At 40.7% G+C, this 22,346-nt stretch overlaps 1 protein-coding gene across 1 annotated transcript in view; it reads right to left on the minus strand.

Annotated features, from left to right (window-relative positions):
- The window catches only part of SLC16A10 (solute carrier family 16 member 10), a 61,620-nt gene extending 39,790 nt beyond the window's left edge, over positions 1–21,830 (minus strand). The window contains exon 1 of the mRNA XM_058020789.1: positions 21,467–21,830. Within this exon, the coding sequence (XP_057876772.1) occupies positions 21,467–21,830 (364 nt within the window). The remainder of the gene's footprint in view (positions 1–21,466) is intronic.
- Between the last annotated feature and the right edge of the window lie 516 nt (positions 21,831–22,346).

Genomic DNA, 22,346 nt, shown 5'->3' on the forward strand with positions numbered 1-22,346 from the left:
TAACACTAGCTTATTGTGAAACAAAACCTGTTGCAGCAATTTAAATGCCAAACCACTCCAAATTCAATCTTCTTTTAAAGCTGCAATTTAATTACTTCTCTCCCTGGGTATTCCTGGCTTATGAACACCACAATTTAAAGACCAATTCAGATAATTCCATGTACCAATAAAATTATGCTGCATTTTAATACATTCTTAGCCAGTAAGTTACATGTGGTATCTGACATTTATACTAGACAATGCAATGTCACGTCACCTGCATCCTTCAGTCATTTCTTAGAATTACTTACTCAACCCAATGACATGGGCAAAAAGTAAGAGCTGATAAGAAGGCAGTGAATACAACAAAGTAAAGCTTGTTAAAAAAACAAAGGGAAACTAATTAGGAACAAAAATTTGATTTAATAAATTATTCTGCATGAATAATGATCAGCTTGTCAAAATTCATACTGTTTGTTCACGAAGCTCACAGCTGGAAACAGGAGGGATATTTCAGGTCAAGAACAAGGAGGTTCTTTGGCAAAAACTACACAAAGAAGTTTGCACAAGTCCTGCCAACACCATGCTTAGCTTGAGGCAATGCTTTAACTTTCAGGAGCTCTGAAGTGAATCAATTAGAAAAAAAAAAAAAGAAAAAACACACCAAAAAACTTCTAACATAGTTACTAAAGGATTCTGGTAGTTTTACACCCAGTTTACCACTCATAAGAATATTACAGACTTCATATGAGAAATTACAGAAACTAGAATATGAAAGGATCCAAAGCAACAATGTTATTTTTACATGTTTCTCTTCCATTTGTAAATGCAACTAGGGACAGCTCTTAGAAGACAGAGGACAAATTCACAGAAGTTGGTCATATTCAAGATGGCTACTGTCAAACTGGGCCATTCCTGCTTTTCAAAAGCCTGGATGGAACAAGGCATCAAAGTCTCTATCAATCCTTCCCCCTTGCCCCTCACCCCCAGCCAGAAACTGTCTTCACATAACCTTGCCAAGGCAAACAGATGATGCCATACACGGCAGTATTGCTGAACATAAATAGTAAATTTCCTGACAATCAGAACCAAATACTTGCTAGGTGCAAGTTGGTAGGAGCTTCAAGACCACCACCCTTCTCATGGCTTCAATATAGCTAGATAAAAGTATTATTTTTTTTAAATTTAGGGATAGGAAAAAAAACCTTTTTTCTTGTTTGACGGGAAAAGACCCTAGCATTTCCACATGACAAAGATACAACTGCAAATTCTTTTTAAAACTACTCCTCAAGAAGAACAAAGGCTCTTCAGTACATGATTAGAGAATTTATATTTTCAAGTATGTTTTCTGCATTTTGCTAATAAACTAGAATAAAACTTAGAAGCAGTGAGAGATGCTTTATTCTTTTACAAAGTTTATTTCTTTTCTAAAGGAGGACTCTTCTCCCTCATCTAATTTTTATTCTAGAAAGCACTAAAACAAAACAAGTAGTTCTTCACCACAATGAGGTCATCACCTCTGATACAAAGACCTCTTCAAAGCAGCTGAATATCATGAACTTTTGCACATCTAAAAGCAGCTTTAAATACCTATCACTTATCAAGCAATTATGAATCATGCGATTAAACTTCTTTTATTCAAAAGGATTTAAGAAAAACAGTGTTTAGATATAATCACTTATCGAGAATTATCTGGATATGCTAAAGTAACATGCCATTCAAGTATGTTTAAGATGGAACTTCCAGCAGCTTTCAACAAAGGGCTCATCCATCACAAAAGATTCTTAGAAAAACAAAGCTTCCATTTGATAAGAGAAAAGCCCGGGAGGTACCAACAAAGTAGGTTAAAGAAACAAAGAGGGGTCAAATCAGCATAAGAGAGCAGTTACCAGCAACATCCAGAAGGAATCCATTTTGAGTCCCTTGCTGTTTGGCAATATTAACTAATCACCTGGGAAACTGAGAAGAGGTGAAGAGACAAAATTCCTCATCCTAAAACACAAACTCAGGTGACTGCAGCTGAAAGGTGTTTTTTTGCTTAGTTGGCTTTAAAGTGTGTTTTTTATTGTGGGGTTTTTTTTAAGAGAGAGATTATATGTAGATGATCTAATAAAGTAATTTACTTTTTAATTTCTCATCAAACAAAAATGGGATGGGACTCCCAGAATGATCAGAAAGCACATTTAGAACACAAGGAAGCATGGATTGTGTTAAGAAAGTAAGTTTTAATGGTGCATCCTTTACAACTGAACATTCTGAAGTCCACCTGCAATTGATGCCAGTTGGACTTCAGCCTCTCCAAGTCCAAAAATCACAGACTGACCAAAGGGAAGAAGGTGTATAACAGCAGAAATTACTTTTTAAGCTTCATAAGCATCAATTACTAGATACAGAACACTGTCTTAGATTAATTTCCAGTGTGAAGGTCTCTTACTAAGCATTAAAGACATACAGCTGGTTTTATAAGAGATAACACATTAAAAGAAACACTTCACATGTACCAACTTGTATCACATTGGAAGGAGTGACTGATATGCTGAAGGTCAGGGTTGCTATGAGCAGGGACCTCAACGTGCTGATGAAAGGGACAACAGCAGACAGAAGGAATTCGGAGGCAGATGCAAAGTCTTGCACCTGGGAGGAAAGAACAGGAGCCAGTACAGACTGCAGGTCAATTGCTTAGACAGCAGGTTTGCAGAAAGGGACACGTGGGACCTCATGGACACAAGCTGAATTTGAGCCAGCACGGTGCCCTTCAGCAATAAAAACTGACTGCACTCCAAGCTGCATTAGCAGGAGCATTACCAACAGGCTGAGGGACATGGGCTCTCCATTTTCATGAGGCTCCATCTGGAACTGCTCTGAGTTCTCTGCACCCCAGAGCAAGAGACAGACATTGATATATTGGACTGAGAGCAGGAGAAGGCCACCAAGGTAACCTTATGAAAAGTTTTGGGAGGCATAAGGAGTGCAGATCTTACTGACATCTACAGTTACCTAAAAGGCAGAGAAATGTAACTACACTGCTCGAAGGTGCACAGCTATAACACAAGAGGCAGAAGATGGAATATGGGACCTCTATCCAAACTCAGCCAAAGGCCCCAAGTTATCTGATCTGACTGAACTTGCTCTGAACAGGAGATCCTACCCAGCCTATCCTTAATAGACACCACAGCTAGGAGCTTTCATAAGCAGGGCTATTTCCTCTAAAATCCACTGCCAGTAAGCTTGAAAGGAAAGGTCATAAATGTTCCTTGCAAATTAACAGGAGGATCCATGCAAAGCACAGCCTTACACATGGAGGTCTCAGAACGTTTTTATGCAATGAGTTTCTTTTCTCCATAGCTACCAAACACAAGAAGATACAACAGAAATAACAAGAAACCACATTTTTTAATAAATTAAACATTCCTTAGTTCACCCTAGAGGTTTGTTCCCAAGTGGCTCAAGTTTATAACAGTAAATAAAATATCAAATTTAAAAATGAATTTGCTGCCAGAAAATTACAGCATCTATTACATATTTCAGTCAGCAGCTCCCAATTCTCCTTGGGAGAGTTCTCATATCACTGAAGACATTACTTTAAAAGACAAAAGTTGAATTCAATTATTCAAAAATCTTTGTAATCAGGTTTAGCACCAAGTCAGTTTCTTTTCTCAAGTGCAGTCATGCCAGTGAACACACTGACACAACACAACCACTCATTAGTCACAGCAACACCAATCCCAACATTAAATCACACAGCCAGGGATGTATGCAATAAGTTGTGTGCAAAATAAAAGCCGCCACTGCTTCTTATTATGCTGTGTTCCTGGTTTGCATTCAAAAGTTAGGATCTGGAAGTTGTACTGAGGCAGGGGTTAGTCCCTTCTCCCACACAGGAAGTCACAGGACAAGAGGAAATGGCCTCAGGTTGTACCAGGAGAGGATATTGTGAACTGCACATTAGGAAAAATTTCTTCCCCAAAAGGGTGGTCAGGCATTGAGAACATGCTGCCCAGGAGGGTGGTGGAATCACCATCCCTCTAAGTGTTCAAAAAACACATGGATGTGGCATTTGGGGACAGACTTTAATGATGGACTTAACAGTGCTGGGTTAGTGGTTTGGGCTTAGAGGTCTCTCCAGCCTTATTGCTTCTGACTGCACAATATGTGTGCTGATTCTTTTGCATATGCTAACTTCTTCATAAAATTCAGAATTTGAACCACCTGGGTTTAAAACCAACCTTCAAGTGCTCAAGAAAGGTATAAAGCAATTCTAATTAACTCTAAATTGGAAATAAAAAGGCGTTGGGAAATACCAAATCAAGGAAGTCTCTACTAGCAGTAGTCCAGGAAACTCAAAGACAGCAGTGGGGAAAAAAGTAACATTGTACAGCATATCAAATGCAGAATAAATTGAAAACATAGTGCAATACTCCCGACCACCAAAAATTGCCAAGAATAAGCCATTTTCTTGTTTGCACAACTGCATTCGTGAAGACCCATAAGTTTGAAATAACACACTTCTACCTTTGGTACCAATCTATTCAAAGACTTTTTTGATAGATTTAATTCTAATTACTCTAATATTTTCACTATCAAAATTAAATTCTGCAACAATAAATACATACAATATTGACTGTTTTCCCATAATAAATTTATTTCCACTGTGTGCAGCTCTTATTAAATTTTTTTTAAGTACTGGGGCTATGCTGTGGCAGAAATAAACCTGCAAAGAGTAGGCTGGGTTTGATTCTGGTTTTGTACTTTCCTAAAAGCATGTGTCTGCATTCAGAAACAGAAGTCCCTGAGTGCAAAAGGAAATGCTGTCTCTTTCTTGTGTGTTCAAAATAAAACATTGTGTATTTGCAGCAAGTACCTATGACAGTACATAGTTTTTACACTTCCAGTGTTACCAACCTGTGGATGATACCTGGACATTGACTGGAGGAGGGCTCTGAAGCCTCCATCCCGCTCTGAATACAAGTCAAACACAACTTACTGGGATCACAGTTTGTCCCTAAAGAATATCAGTAATAGCATCCTTATATGACAAGTCTGCTATATCCTGGTATTTTGACAGTAGTTAAAATAAACGGAAGGAGAATAAATAAAGCTTACTTCTTTAAGCTGAGGAAGTTCCAAACAGAGATCCCACAATATAGAGACTATAGGACAGAAGTGCAGCTCCCACTGACAGGCAGAAACATATTGCATGAAACAATTACTTCCAATCAGAGTAACCCAGGATATTGTTATCACTTTGCCAGAATCCCTGTGGGGTTTTGATCAAGTGTAATGTATTAAACATTATAATAAACAGCATAAAAAAATCTGAATGGCTATATACTGTTATTTGTAAAGACCAGATATAGAATAGGAATTTGAAAGAGAATTACAGATTTTTATAGCCTCAAAACAATGCATTGACTGCCCATACCAGCAATCTACAGAGATTAAAAATACCCATCAAGACAAAGATGCAGGAGCCCTTAAAGTACTCCTTAGTTATCCTGCAAATAAAAGGTTTTGAAAATTATTTAGCAGGCATTTTATTCTACAGAGAAAATTTTTACACGTATTTGAGGCTTACTTGCTAATCTAGGTATTTTTGGGCTCTGAATGTTTTCAGATATATGTGTGGGGGAGGATGTTTGCTCCCAGACACAGAAGAAGACTCCAGTGAGGTCAATGCCACTGAGCAGGAATTACGAATGATGACTCCTAACACCTCCCTCATGCTGCTCTCCAAAGGCAAAGCAGTTGGACCACCAGTGAAAAGCAACATGACTTTCAAACACCAATACCCTAAAACCATAAATCACGAGGCCACACAGTTATGAAGGACTCAGAAAGAAATTTTGGATACTAACATGCCTAAGTCATGTCAAAAGAAGGAGAATAAGGAAAACTGATGTAAATGTCACCTGGTAGACTGTCTAGAGCTAAAAAGCACATGCCTTCATCTATGTCCAAATCAGAGGACCAACCCAAAATAACATCACTTCAAACCCAAAATGGTTTGGCCATTCAAACCAGCAGTACATAGTGTATCTTACTGCACATACTTCCCACCATTGTACTGCCAGAAACATTGACAAATTTCAGTCTCTGGCTTAAACTTCAGTTGATAATAGTAAAACTCATAAGGGTGTCCCAGTTTTGGCTGGGACTAAACTACAATAAAGGGGAATAAATAATATTTATTTCCACTATATATATTTCTATATTGCAAAGTTAGGCCACAATAGTCAAGAATAAAAGACTGAAAACTCAGCTGCTGCTCATTTGTGGTTAACCTTTTTTTAATAGTTCACTAGTTCTGACAGATCCATAAACTTACAAAACTAATTTCTTTAAGAGCTAAGATCTCCTGCTCAGCAAGCAATTATCCCAAGATTAGTGTCTGGTAATTAATTTATTCTCTTCAATGAGCAGAAATAATAGGAATTGGGTTTCTGTGACTTTAAGCAGCTCATGCTCAGTTACCACCAGATGCTCAGAGTCATCACAATGAATCAGAGCAGGAAAATACATTAATTGGATTAAGTGTTACTTCTACATTTCCCGCTTTCCAGTCGAAAGTGGAGAACATCTTACCTCATTTAATGTAAGGAATCTAAAAGTAAATGTAATAAGAGTAGTAAAACTATCAAAATAACAGAAGAATATTTCCATTTTCCTGCATTTCTCATCTGGTTTGAGAGCTCAGAGAAGCAGACAGCTGCAAACAGAAACGGTAGAATTCATCTTGGCAATTCTCATCAGTAAAGTGTCAAGAGCTGATACACACAGACCTGACAATTTGCTGCTGAAGATCAACAGCACAGCAAAATCTTGAGATTAATTGTCTAGATAACATTCTTAAGGAGAAATCTGAACCATTTCAGGAAGGAAAAAACCAAAATTATTCTTCAAGCCATTTTGTAACAGAGCAGCACTGATCTTTCCAGATACTGCCCATATACAGACAATAACTGTTAGGAAAAGAAGGAAGAGGCTCTTCATTTCCATGCAGATAACCCAACAGTGCCACTGGTTGCCTACACCTGTTTAAGTCAAAACCAGGCAGCATGCTATTCCAAAATATTTTCATAGCAACTGGTCTATTTCAAGGGAAACTGGTCTATTTCAAGGGAAACTAAGAGAATTACAGAACAAAACAAAAACAAACCAGTCAAAAAACCAAAACAAACACACACAGCCCCCCAACATAAAAAAGGCAGAATGTTCAAGTTAAATGATAAAAACAAAATAGAAACATTTTCATATATAATATATACTGAGCATATATAAAAGTGAGTACCAATAGGATTATAATCAGGTTTTTTTACATCAAGAGGTCAGCAAACAATGTCTAGGCTTTCAGATTGAATTTTTCTATTGTTTTATTTAATCTCTAATACCAACAAAAAAGTAACTACAAATTTCTTGTTGCAGCTAAATACCTCCAAGTCTTAACTACTGCAAGGTCTTCTTAAGTGGTTTCCTTAGAATAAGAAAAAAACATTACCAGAATGACTCCACTTGTACTTGGATATATCCACCTAAAACCTAGTTATGTTATTTATCTATTAGACAGCTTCCTCCTAAAAAACATGCCAAATTTAATTTACAAATATTTGGTTATCCTCCTGAGATGCAATTAACGCATTTGAGAAGCCTCAAATAGCATATTAGCTCTGCCAACACTTAAAAAAAAATTGAATGGCAGGTACCAACTGGCATCTCTCAGATACTTTGGCAAAGAATTAGGTCCTGCCATGACAAATTTCAGAGAAGCAATGCACTGCTTCAGAGAGGAAGCGATTTGCAGTTTCCAACTTCTACCAAATGTGAGACTCAGCACAAATTCCCTATCCCAGAGACAGGACATGACTGGCTGGCATCTGTGTCTGCCAGCAGCTCTATAACCATGCCAAGACCAAAACTGGAAACAAAAAGGTTAAAGGGCAGTGGGAGGGTGGGGAGGACACACCAAGCAGCTCTATCTCGCCTCCAAGAACAAGATTTACAAGTCTGCCCAGTACTGGTTGGTAAACTACTTCAACTTTCTGCATGTTTTCACACTGATTTTTTTTACTCTTCTTTGTAGCCTAACTTTGCTCATCAAGAAACCACTCAAACATACCTGGAAAAGCTGCCTACAACTACCTCATATATGGAAACAGCTGAAATGGATCCAGCACCTATAATTACAGTCTAACTGTTGGGAGTTATAGAAATGAATTTAAGCATTCCAAATACAAAATGAACTTACCTTTCGAGAATCATTCAAAAGTGTTAGCTACGAAGTCAGCATCAGCCTGTTTTCCATATGCCATGAAGTAAAGATCATATAGCATAACATGGAAGACCCACCAGCAAATAGAGCTAAATTACTACATACAAGATCAGAGCATCAAAGAGTTCCATGGGGCATTGCTTTCTGTATTGATCCTATCAGGCTCTGATAAACCTTCAAAAGAAAGATAACTTTAGCAATAGTTCCCTAAATATCCAACTAACCAGGTTTGTAAATGTGAACTTTAAGTAGCATGGACTGGCGCATGTGCCATTGCAGATATTGTTAGAGCAAAGTCCACAAAGATGTACCATGTACTCATAAGGTAAGACAGCATTTTTTGGCGTTCTACAGGACACCTGGAGCTGGATTCCAGTTGCATGTGCAAGCCCGAGTGAGGATGCCTGTGTGAGTGAGGAGTCAAAGCTCCCACTAGAGGCAGTGGAGATCTAGGCAGCACAGCTTGGGTTAACTGTAGAATTTCAGCCCACCCGAAAGTTAAAAGCTGGCATCTGCCCAGCTGAGTAACTCTCCACAAACCACTAAACGTACTCCACAGACCTCCAGCTAGTGTAATCTGTCAGATGAATTTCACACCTTGCCAGTTTTCTCCAGGTGTAACACCACTCTTGCATCACTGCCTGAAAATGTCACCCAGTGATCCAGTGCAACAAACACAGACAAGCAGAGCAAAGCTAAATTAAAAAAAAAAACCAACAAACAAACAAACAAAAAAAAAAAAAAAAAAAAAAAAAAAAAAACTACTAATGACAGCAAAACACACATTACTGGTACAGTGTGATGCCATGCATCACTGAATGACTGGCACCTATGCCATTTAGGAAGACTGTGTCTCACCTCAATATATATCATGCCTTTCAGAATATTAAAAACCCTCCAACCATCACATTTGCTTCAGCACTCCCATAGTGACCCAGATAAAAACAGGAAAAAAGGTAAGGGAGAGGAACAACTATATATAGTTTACCCATTATTTTAAAACAGGCCAGATATAACTACTGAGAGCAAAAAATATACATATAATACTTGAAACTCTCCTTAAATTGGAGGCAAGCATATGAACAGACCAGGTCTAAAAGCCCATGGTCTTCTATCACAAAATATTTGCGGTACCCTTGTCTTACACTACACTGAAATTCATTACTTACAGAATTTCACAGAAGTTATGACCCTCTAAGCGAAACCAATTACACACAGGAAAGTGCTTTAAAATTATGAAATTACTTTATAAAAAATGGAGAGGTAGCTAATGACAAAAAGTAACTGCCACACAAACAAGAATATCAACCAAACACAGCTGTAATCAGAAGCAGTACAAGTCAGTTTAGAAGACAAGCACTTACATGAACAAGCAAATCAGTGCGGATGCAGCATTCCCAATGGAGAGTGGCTTAACAAGATGTCCCACTTTTAAAACAAGCAGATACCTTTGATCTCCTCTTCACTAGCCCTAACAACAAGTGGATGCTCCTTTTTCCTTCCTCTGCATTTACTCTAGTCCTGAACTCCACGTATCTTTGTGTAAACACTGCTTAGCCATTCTGTAACTACTTCTTAGCCTCCCACTAAACATTCATTTACTTCTCCAATCAGTAACTGATAATCCCACAACTCAACTGATGTTTGTTTCACACAAAGCTACACCCAACACTTCACTAAAAGGTTGGCCACTTCAGCCACTTATTCAATAAAAAAGGACTTAACTCATTCTATAATTTCACACTTGGTGGCAAGATTACCTGAAAATGAATTCACCACTCCCAAGCTATAAATTTTGCACACAAGACAGGAGGTAGTTCTGACAATAATGGCATGGAGACCCTGAGAGAAAAAGTTAGTTCATGGCCCCTGTGATTTTTCTGTCATGCAATTTAAAATTCATAAAAAGCAAATAAACTGAAAGGCAAATCATATCCTGGGGTGCATCAGGCGCAGCACAGCCAGCCAGGCAAGGGAGGGGATTGCCGCACTCTGCTCTGCACTGGGGCAGCCTCACCTGGAGTCCTGTGTGCATCTTTGCAATGACCTAAGAAGGGTATAAAGTGTTAGAGAGCATCCAAAGGAGGGCCACAAAGATAGTGGAGAGTCTAGAGGAGAAGCCCCATATGAGAAGGGACTGAGGTCACTTTGTTCATCCTGGTGGAGACTGAGGGGAGACCTCATGGCAGACTACAACTTTCTGGTGAGGGGAAGAGGACAAGGAGACACTAACCTCTGGTGACCTGAGGGAATGGCCTGAAGCTGTGCCAGGGAGGGTTAGGTTGGATATTGGGAAAAGCTTCTTCACCCAGAGGATGGCTGGGCACTGGCACAGGCTCCCCATGGAAGTGGTCCCAGCACGAAGCCTGACACAGCTCAAGAAGAGTTTGGACAATGCTCTCAGGCACATGGTGACTGTTGGGGTCACCTTGTCCACCTTACTCTTACCCGTTTTTAAGTATGACCACTCCTAATTATCTTTTAGAGTCCACTGAGCCTCCCCTACTTCATATTTTAGTTTAACACACAAAAGAAAAACATTAGCCAGGTTTTAAGCCACTGGAACCAATTGTGGTATCTTAGTCACAGAAAATCTTCTCTTTCAAAAAACCAAGTAAGTGTGTTGATGAGGAATTCCAGAACAGTTCATGCAGCGCTCTACAGATCTCTGCAAAGATGAAGAAGAAGCAAAGCCCTACCTGTCTTTTGTTAAAGCAATGTCTTGATAAAAATAGTGTCTTGTCATTTTAAGAATGCTGTTCATATTATCCCTGTCTTTTGTACAATAAACACTGACCAGCAATCTCTCAGGCTGAGACTCTACCCAAAAGAACTGGCACTTAGTTTCCAGAGAATTCACACTGCCTATAAACAGCAAGCTGTGAGAAATGCTAAGATTTATCACCTTCAGAAGACAACATAATTTCAATACAAAAATTTGCTACAAGTTCTAAGTTTCTGTCCTTTCCATTATGATTCTTAACACCTAAAGGAATGCTGTCCCATTAAGAAGCCACAACGTTTTTTATCTGAAACTCTGGAACAACCACATAGGTCCAGATGGAGGCAGTTTTAAAGACATGAGAAAATTTTTCACCTGGGTTTTAAGTTTCTTGTTTATAGTATAGCACCTCTCTTACCTACTCTGATCAGGAAAATATGCACCTGGAATACTGGTAAGTGGGATACCACATCAATAGAAAAGAAATCTCAATTGCTCAGAGACAGTACCCCAAAGAACAAGCAGCAGAGTAGTTTGTAGAATATCCACCTTTCTTGACCTTTATTTTCCCAATACAATTATCCTTAGTAAATACAGCTAAATTATCTACAAAATATTTTAAAATATTTTGAACAACTGTTGAAATATTGACATTTCAGACAGAAAAGTAATTAATACAGTATACAGTTGGTGGCACAGACCTCAATGCAGAGACTGAGCATAACATACATTAAGTTAAATGCCTTAAACCACATATACAAAAGATCAATACTGCAGCATGAGGTTGCATAAATTGCATGCTACTTACTATTTTCTTTGCCTAATATCAGAAAAAGAAAAAAAAAAAAAAAGCAAAAAAAAAAAAGACACTGAAGTGGGGCCACACTGACTAAACTTCTGACTGCATACAAAGACTAACCAATTTTGTGCAGTTCTACTCCAGCCTTTCCACTAATTTACCTAATTCTGTCCCAGTCCCCCCACACACCTCCAAGGGTCAGTGATTTCACTGCATGAAACTAAATGTTCATTGAACTGCTTCACTATGAACAAAATACTTTTATATGTACAGAGGTGTAAAAAGCTGATAATGCTTCATGCTTCAATTTGTAACAAATGGGGTTACTCTGATAGGATTAGAAAACACATCCCAGGCTTGCACATTTAAGCTTCCAGAAAATGTCCTAGTGTTGATTTAATTTTCTAGATCACTGCCAGTACCCAGCTGTGGCAGAAATTATAAATTGAGAGTTCTAATTTCTTTCAAGTCTGGAATGCAATGCTGGGTTTTGAAGAGCCTAAGCTAAATAAATATTTCAAAGGTAAGAAATTACTTGAAGTTATAAAAGAACAAAGGGCAACTTCAAATTCCCTTTTGTGTGCCAAGATCATAAAGGCTTTCTCTAAAGTACATTACCTTCAGTTTTGTCACACACATGACAATTTAATCCAAGGAATTCAAGGGCCACAGGCAGTATTTTTACAGATAAATTGAAGGAGAATCCAAAAGTCATCATATAAATAGTACACTCAAGCTTCAAAAAAATATTATCTAGCTGTACTAAATCAACTTTCTGATAAGGCTGTTACTCTGAACCATGACACATACCATTGTCATGTCCAAAATATGCACCACAGGTCAAGTCTCAATTTCAATCTCATATGCTTTGAGGTTAACAGCATCTTTAGGTAAGGCACTGCTACTACACCTTCCTTCCTCTCATAAAAACAAGCATCCCTGTATAGAAGCAGATCTCATCAGCCAATTCCAACCACTTTGAAACTACTACAGTAAGCACCAAACTGGAGCACACTGACAACAAACAGGCTCAGTGTGACCAGTGGAACCCATTGAGATTGTTCCAACCCCAGCACCTTCAGATACAACACAGGATCAAGTTACTGTCCTAGACAGCCCTGGCAGCCTACACCAAGCACACCTAGTGCTTCCAACTCTTTGGAAAAGAGCTACAGCCCCCTTGGACCATGCTAACCCGTTTGTTTTACACCCATGCCCTTGCTGCCCAACTGCTCACTGCAGGTGGCTTTGCTGCCACCCAGACTCTAATCTAGAGCAGACTGAGCAGCTCCCTAAGAGACACACGGCTGCTACACACCTGGGTACAGAAACCACTCAAGGCAAAGGCACAGAAAGCAGCCCAAGGACAACACGCAGGTTTAGAGTGCTGACACCAGAGACAACACAGACAAAAGTCCCCAAAGATACAGCCCACCTCCAACACCTCAACTCACTCGGGATCACTTGGTAATCAATACTAACCTGCGCTTTTCCTCTTGAATTCTTCGACTCTTAAGCTTTCAATGCAATATAGGAAGTGCTAAAACTAGGACATCACTAATTAGAATAACCTCTGTTGATGTTGTAGTTAAATAAAGTGGGTTTTTTTGGTTTTTCTTTCTTCAAAACAAACTTTCCTTCCTGGTGCACAAGAACACTGTTCCATACGGTTTCATATAATGAACTTGCCACTAAGAAAGCTGTGTTTTGCTCCAAAAGAAAGGACTGTTAATTCATTTTAGACTGCAAAAGCTTGAAGGTCACAGTTTATTTAGAACATTATATCATAGTGTTTTATCCTTGCTCAGTCCCAGCACTGATAAAATACAGCTAAAATTACGTGGTACCAATATCAATATATTTCTTTACAATGAAGTAGGAAGACTTATTTTATTTACACAACACATTTTCTACTTGCAATATTTTTATTGAAGCATCTTGAAAAAAATTGCTAAAACACAGTTTAGGAGTCAGAAGACAATCTTCACTGCATGTTTTACAAATCATTTCCCAGAGGAAAACAGCTAGAGACTAAGAAAATTAAATTAATAATTAACATGTTTTGAATTACTTATTATTCCTCCAATCTATGTTCTTAAAAATGCAAAAGAAGAAAAAAACATATTTGGCACTTGGAAGATATACATAAAGTACAGCTCTGCTGAATAAAACACACTCCAGAAGATAAACAGCCAAAGATTGCACTATTTGTGCTTACTCAGAAAAAAGGCAGCAAGGAAATTACTTTACAACTTCCAGTCTAAGTACAAGTCTCTACCGTGTAAGTGACACCATGTTCCATGGGATTATAGACATGCTGCTGATAACAGAGACTGCAATCAAAACCCCAGTAATCCCTTCCTGTGTGTGGGAACAAACTAGCACTGATCATTTTTAAATTGGTCCCATCCTTACTAAAGGGCTGCTATTAATTTAGCTATTAGAACCAGCCATTCCTATCCAGTTCCCACAAAAATTAAAGGCAATATCCAAAACAGAGCTGCTGTTATTGTAATAAATTATATTTCTGAAATGCAAACAGATAGACTAATTCTGAGAAAACATTCCCTTGTGATCTTGTACTTTCTGTACATATTTGATGAAGGTTGAACTGCAGTGGTCTAAGGCTGCATGGTTTGTTCACAAAATTAAAGAATAAAAAAAAGTGTGTGGAGGACATAAGAAAGAACCTATATCATTCCTTCACACAAAGACTATTTTAAAACCAGACAGTTATATTATCAGTGCTACATTAGCCTGGATGCAAGTAATCACCGCATCTCCTTCCCTGAAGTTCACAGAGCAGAAGCAACTTCAAATTGGGTAATTATTTGCTGAGCATTATAGATGAGCATTATAGATGCTTATTGAAAATCCTTGTTTTCCTTAGCAATACACAGCAATAAAAGTTAGAATTTTCTGAACGTTTTTCTCATTTCAAAGCATGATCTTTGGTGTGGAGAATTCTATTAAAAGAGTGTGGCAGGCAGCAGGCACTCAGACACTTGAGGAGGTGTGTGCTGGTGCAGTATTTACTGCACCAGTATTTTATTTACCAGTATTTATGTTACCAGGTGAGGGAAAGGTGGGAGGGGGTCAGCACAAAGCATGACACTGGAGGTGACAATGGATTGACTTCATCTTCTCTGAGACCTTCAAGTGTCAAAAGCCTGGAAGGAGGCAGGAGCAGGCAGTCTGATTACTACTGTGAAACCAGCAAGGGGATGCAGATATGGGGCTGGTTAGGTTCAAGCAGGAAGGGCTGCAGGGGGCAATCTCAGCATGCACAAATACCCCATGAGAGGATGTGAAGAGAATGAGCCAAACTTCTCAGTGGTGTTCTGACGAGAAGCAAGAGACAATGGACACAAATTGAAATAGAGAAAATTCCATTTAAAGGTAAGAAAAATCTTCTTTGCTCACAGTAGCCAAACACTGGCACTTTGGAGGCTGTGGAGTCTCCATCCTTGGATCAAAACCCAACTGGGCAAGGTCATTAGATGCCTGCTCTAGTAGACATTGCTCCAAGTGGAGGCTAGAGTTTGTTATTATCTCTAATTAACTCAGACTGGCGAAGAGTAAATAGACATATATACATATTATGCTATCATAGTTTAAGAACAGTGCTTAATTCAAGACTAGTAACTCAATAATATTTAGACTTCAAGATGGCCTTCAATAACACTCTTTTCAGGAGGCTAAAGAAATCATGATAAAAGAAACTGAACATTATCAGGAAATGGAAAGTGTCCAGAGGCAAGCAGACTGCGTTGAAAGACGAAAACATGTTTATGGATAGTCAAACACTAAGCATGGGTACAACTTGCTAAATCTAAGAAAAAGGTTACAGACTTTGCTAACTTCCCCTTTAAACAGCACTTATTTAAGGCAACTCAAAAATGAGGAAGGGATCTGAGAAACCTCAAAGAATGGCAGCCAAAAAACAGATGAGTAAGATGGCATTGAACAGACTACAGGGACCAATTAAACAAAACAAAGTTGAAGAGCAAGGAGTAATGCACATTGGAAAACTTCAAAGTGAACTAAGCTTCACTGACTGCAGGTACTAATAATAAGCAGCAAGAAAAACATTATGTTATGTAAATAATGCAAAATAGACAGCACAATGTCATTAGAGTACATCACTCATGCCAGAAAACAGCAAGGCCTCATTTTGTAAAATGACACAGTACCTTTCTTCTCTACATTACAGAGATTTAGAGCAACAGAGATATTGACAAAGAAATAACATTGGGAGTATGAAATGTATTTCACATGCAACAAAACTGTCATGAGTAGAGCACAGTAAAACTTAGTATTTCAGTGGATTTGCATGAAGGAGATTTTAGAGGATATAGTTTTGTCTGACAGGCAGCACACCAGAGTTCATAACTTGAGGCACATGGATTTAATGCAGAGCAGCGACAATTCCCAATCATCTTTAGAATTCTAGAGGGATGTTTCATCACTATGAAATTCAAGTACTGCCCCCAAAGAAAACCACAAAAATTAACTGGAAACTAGCTTTCAGGCATATTAGGAAGATTATTCTCCCTAACAATGTTGTTTGTTGCAAGTTAACCTGCAGTTGGAACAGGAAGAACCTAACCAATGTGAAATTTTATATAAGAAAAAAAAAACTCACAAGAATACAACCTAAGTAATCACTCTGCAGAATAGTTGACAAGACTACAAGAGAAATGCTCCAAAGGTACAAAGACATTGCATGTGTGCATGCAAAAACAGTAATGGTATTAGTCATTCTGGTCTTAACAAAGACAGCATACTACAGAAATTGCCTTCAACTTTCCAGTTTTACCCAATCATCATATCAACTACTCCAGAATCTTCATTTACATAGGTATTTATAATCACAATGCCAGTCAAAGGAATACAAAAATGACTGCAGCTGAATAAAATGAAACACTATTTATATATCAGGTTAGTTTTCAGGTTAGAACTCACTGTTGCTTCACTGCTCTTGTTTCAGCAGCCAAGCAAACATGAGAAGGAAAGTAGACTACAGCAGCACTGATAATCATGTGCACTATATAAGCAATTCCATTGTTTCCTTGTGTAGCCATTTTTCTGTTCAATACTGAAGTCCAGCTTTTTGGGGAACTACATCCTCCACTCCAATGCAACCCTTGTTGACCATGCTGTTATGCAGTTATACACTTCCTTGTACCTCACACAAATTATACTTGTGTACTCTGATAACTTCTGTGTTCCAATTTTGACTTACTACTTCTTAAAAAGAGAAGTCAGTTGCTTTCTCATAAGCCACGTGACACAGGTCCAGCCTGCCAAGGTTCCCAGTTTACTGGATACAGCAGCCCATAGATTTAGAAACATAAGTGTGGTTCTGAAGGACACAACAGGTCTTGAATTATATCAAAATTGCTGATGGTCTTTATCTCTGGAGGGAAACTCAGGAAGATATCAAAAGATTGTAGAAAAGAGTAAAGGAAAACTTCAAACTCTCCTGTGAAATTATCTCTTGTAGATCTTTGTAGTCATTCAACATTATCTCCTCAGTATCTGAATTACAGCCTGAATGTGAAAGTAAAATCAGAATTCTCCTCCCTGCCCTATCAAACTCTCAGCAACCCAGGGCCAAGAGCTGTGATGGTGCCAACAGTGCTGAGGCAGCCAATCAATCATGCTGATATGCAGGTATGTCACCAAAGGCTGCACCTAAGAGAGCCAAGCCCAGAGGCATACAAGCACACAGATAACCAGGCAAGGTGAGGGGGTGTTTTCCAGGAACACTGGCTAACAAAGCAAACACAGAGATGCAGAACTCTAACAGCAGTACATGTTCCCTGTGCAGGTGATACCTGTACTCACAGGTATATTCAATACTTGCACATGAGAGAAAAATCCAGTGGAATTACAGAACCAGCACTTCAAATCATAGAACAACTACAAACATTGCAAAACATAGAAGCAATTAAAGTAGTGGAACTGGTAGTTTTATATTTTTTTTAATGAAGCCTACAATTTTTATCTCTGTTACCATTAGAATCATAGCATTTATTTGCCTTTTGAAAACAAGTATGGGTACATATGCACATAAAAACCTATACAACAGAGGCAACTGTCAAGAGAGCAAAACACAGGACTAGATGGGGCTCACACAAATATCTGAGATAACAACAGGACTGGCTCAGTGCCCCTCATCCCCATGTGACAACTCCAATAGGGAAAGGAACCAAGTGCTCTTCCTGTCAGGCCCTGGACTGGTCTGGACCAAATCTTTTCCCTTCAAGGGTGACCAGACTACAATTGCATTTAAACACTAGAGGCCAGCCAGGTCTGCCCTATTTCCAAGGACCACGAGCCTCCTGCACTTCATTGCCATTGTTTTTTCCACCCAACTCGTTTCTCAAACACAATGAACTATAAACAATGAACAGAGTAGTTTCCTGAGACTTCAGGCACACCTTTCTAGAAGTTTTATACTTACTTACACCAGGGGCCTTTCCTCTTCTGAAGTTGTGAATCAAGTACTTTTTGAACAAAAAATGGCTACGCAAGGAAACAATGGAATTGCTTATATAGTGCACTACATAAGCAAAGAAATTTGATTTTTGCTAATATAAATACCAAAATACTGTGTACTAGTTACATTCAAATTTTTTTCATAAAAAGGTGTCCCTTGAAGGAATTTTTGAACCCTCTATGACCCACAAGTTTTTTCCATTAATACTCCTAAATCCAGTAACAATGTTAATAATACTTCTTTAACTTATTTATCCAGTGCTGATGCTGCATGCTGTAAACTGCCCTGCTCATACTTTTGGTTTCTTCCACTCTCCATCTGCAAGGCAGAGTCACTTCTTGACTACATCTTCCTCCATTCTGCCTCCTCCCTTTTTGCCTTTCACACTGAAAAACATCCACCCATCTACTAACACTAACAAAATCAGCATAGCCTATGATATGTAACGCCCTCCCATTTTGCCTTGCATTTTGACTTTTAAGATATTACACTATGTTATTAAGAGATACCAAAAGCAGCTTTTATCATAACCTACTTAATTCCCCTTTTCAGGAAAAACACCAGGCAAGAGATGACTACTGACTGGTCTCAAAAGAGCAGGCACACAAAAACCTCTGGCAACACATGTGCTCTTGGCAACAGCTAAGCAATCCTGTAGTTAAAAAAAAAAAACCTAACTAAAAACAAACCAAAAAAACCCAAACAACTAACAGACCTGAATTCTTCTGTGCTGTGGATCAACTGCAAAATTCCACAGACACCTGTGGTCCTTAAAGAAATTACCTGGAATACTCGTGCCTCTCAAAAAAGCAGCATTTCAGATATTAGAGGAATATTTTTTTTCCAGAAGGATTAGACTATTAAACTTTGCTTTCCAAAGCAAAGCCCCACAGCAAGAAAACTTTCATTACAAATTCCAGTTTTCCAATTCATTAAACTTGACTAACTCAGTTACCACTGCCAGGTTTGAGTTGCAATCAGTCCAAACACAAGAGAGTCAGCAGATTAAGTGTTTGAATCGATACCATGGGAATGATCAGGCTAGACTTTTCTCTAACACTAAAACCATAAGTGACTTTTCCCTTCCAGTACCCCAACTCATCAAGGTACTTTCAGGAAGGGAAAGGAAAGGAATGTTTTTTATCTGCTGTGCTTTTTTTGACAGGAGACTCCATGTATTTGCAGTCCTCCTTCACATGCACACAAGTCATCTAGGGAAGGCAGCTATCTTGCAGCATTTCCCCCAGTTTGAACCCATTCAGATTTAAAAAAAAAAAAAAAAAAAAAAAAAAAAAAAAAAAAAGCAGCAGAATTAGTGCCTTCTGCATTACTCAAGTACATCTGACAAAGCAAAGTGCAGCTGTAACTATTTTTTCTATTTTTTCCCCCTCACATCACTTAAAAAGCAATACAGGAGGTGCTGGCTATATCCAGGACTCAGAACTCTTCCTGCTCTTCTACGCAGGAGGCAAACGTTGGCTCTAAAGCCAGGTTCCAACCCCCACCCCCCCATCCCCCTCTGTTTTCTGCAATTGGGCAAATCTTCAAAAACAGGAGTGAAGCACACCCACAATCTCGCCTCACTTAGACATCAGTGATGCAATTACCCTTCTGGAAGGCAGGAGATAGGCTGAAATTTTCTCTTGTTGATTATTTTGACTACTGCACTAGCACCTAAAGACCTTTTTTATTTTTTCAGTACAAGACAGTTTTTAAGAAATTGTTACTACCGAACAGATACTCGGAAAAAGCAATTTTACACTTCCCTACAATGAGCAGGCAGAGTATCAGCCACCCATTTGCTCATGCAATTCTGACTGGCCAGGAGCTCCCAGGGCAGCATGCAAATGTTCACAGCACATTCTCTGAATCTCATTCCTCTCCTGTGCAGGCTGAGGAGCCTAGGCACCTACTTCTGGATGTGCATTTCCCTTCTGAGAAACAGGCACTGCCCAGCCTGACGTGCAAACGTAGCTTCCCATCTTCCTAGCTCAAGAACACTGGGGAATACACCTTGTACATCACTGCAAGCTGTTTAAATGCTGGAGAGGACATCACTTAATGCACCACCACAGCTTTACAGCTCTCCTACTTTAGTCTAAACACCTGCCCTGATTTTCTACCTCAGACAAAAATAGTTATTAAGCTGCAGGAGGAAAATTAACTTCTTGACATCTCAACTTTAGGCCCACCTATGCAAGTATTAGGGAAGACATAAATTTCAAAAGGTCTATAACACTCACTCTATACTGGAAAACTTTTCTAGATGGCTTACAAGTCTGCAAGGCTAGACATTTTTTAAAGAAATTAACAAAACCATAAAAGACAGTGTTTATTTTTCAGTATTTCATTTTAATAATTTAACACGAAGCTATAGTGTACGTAAGTCAACTTTATTATTTACTATAATAAAATGTAATTTTCATTCTGCCCCTTAATTTCAATTGTTGTTATGCCAGGGACCAAAAACTGCATTTCCTCAACTTACAAAGTCAGAGCACAAGACACTTCCCACAGAAAACTTACATAAAATGAAACAAAATGCACGCTCACCTCTTAACTAATTGACACTTAGTGCCTAAAGTGCTTTAGATCAGTAACATGTGAGAGGGCTGGTAATGTCTTTAAAGTTTAGTAAATATCATTAACGTCACTGGTGAGTTGCATGACACTGGTTGCAGCAGCAAATCTGCACTTCAAAATGCCGGGTTTGGAAACTGTCAAGCCCATTCTCGACACATTTTAAGTGTTACTATAACCCACTCTTAATTGATCTTGATTTAGGCTAACCTTAGGCTAACGGGGGCAGGGCAATAAGGGTTTCTGCGACCAGAAGTGTGCATTGTAACCCATAACGCACAACAGCAGATGCCTAAAGATGCAGCGGTGGAAGAAGCGGGAGCACACCTGCTCCTCTCCCGCAGCTTGTCCCCCGACACCCCGGAGGTGCTGCCAGGGGCAGGGCTGTGAGGGCGCACCCCGGCTGGGACAGCGGCCTTTCCCCTCGGGGTATTCCCGAGTGTCCCAGCAGGCTCCGGCCCGGCCCGGCCCTCCGGAGGGGTCTCGGACACTGCCGGCAGCGAGAACCCCCGGCCGGGACCCCGGGACCCGTCCTGCGCCCGGGCTGCAGGCGGGGAAGGCCCGAAGCGGAGCGGGCTGGAAACCGCCCCGAGCCCTTTCCCGGCCGCCCCTCACCTGTTTTGAAGACCAGCTGCTTGTCGTCGCTGCTGCCGAAGAGCCGGAGCATGGAGACGAAGAGGACCCCGCACGAGTTCTGAATGCCGAAGACGGCGCCGTTGCACCACATGGCGGCCAGCATCACCACCCAGCCCCAGCCGCCCTCGGGGGGCTCCGGCGCCGCAGCGCTCCCGGGGCAGCCCGGGCTGCCGGGGCCCTCCTCCGCCGGGGGCTGGGCCCCGCTCTCGCCGCTCCCGGGGCGCCACTCGCCGCCGTTCTCCCGCCGCGGCTCCTCGCCTGCCGGCGGGCCGGGCAGGGGGGTCGCGGCGGCGGGGTCTGCCCCCGCGCCCTGCGGCTCCAGCTGCTCGCTCACCGGCGCCATCCGCGGAGCGGGCGTGAGACCCTCCAGGCGCGCCGCTCCCGCCTTCCTTTTCCTTCTCCTCGCGACCTCTCGTCCCCCGCTCGCTTCAGCCCCTGGCCGCGGGGGCTGCGGGCATCCTGCGGCGCTCGCTCTGTCTGTTTATCTGTCCGCCCGCCGGTGTGCGGGACCGAGCGAGGCCAGCACACACGCCCCTCTTCCCGCCGCGCCGCCGCCGCTTTATTTTAAAAGGGGGGGCTCCCTCGGGGGCGTCAGCGACAAGAGCGCTTCTCTCCGCGCCGATTGGCCGCGGGAGGGGAGGAGGGAGGGAGGGGGGCCGGGGAAAGGCAGGCGAAGCCACGCTCCTCTCCGGGCCCCCCCCACCTCGCCCGCCGCTCTGGCTCTCCGGTGGAGGGGGTGGAGCGGGGCGGGACCGCGCCGTGGCGGCGGCGGCGAGCGCACGGTGCGGCGGCCGCCCGGGGAGGGGGAGCGGGGAAGCGGAGGGCGAGGCTGGAAGTCAGCGGTTAACGGCCGCCGAGA

This window comes from Melospiza georgiana, chromosome 3, assembly GCF_028018845.1.
Source record: "Melospiza georgiana isolate bMelGeo1 chromosome 3, bMelGeo1.pri, whole genome shotgun sequence".
Lineage (NCBI taxonomy): Eukaryota > Metazoa > Chordata > Aves > Passeriformes > Passerellidae > Melospiza > Melospiza georgiana.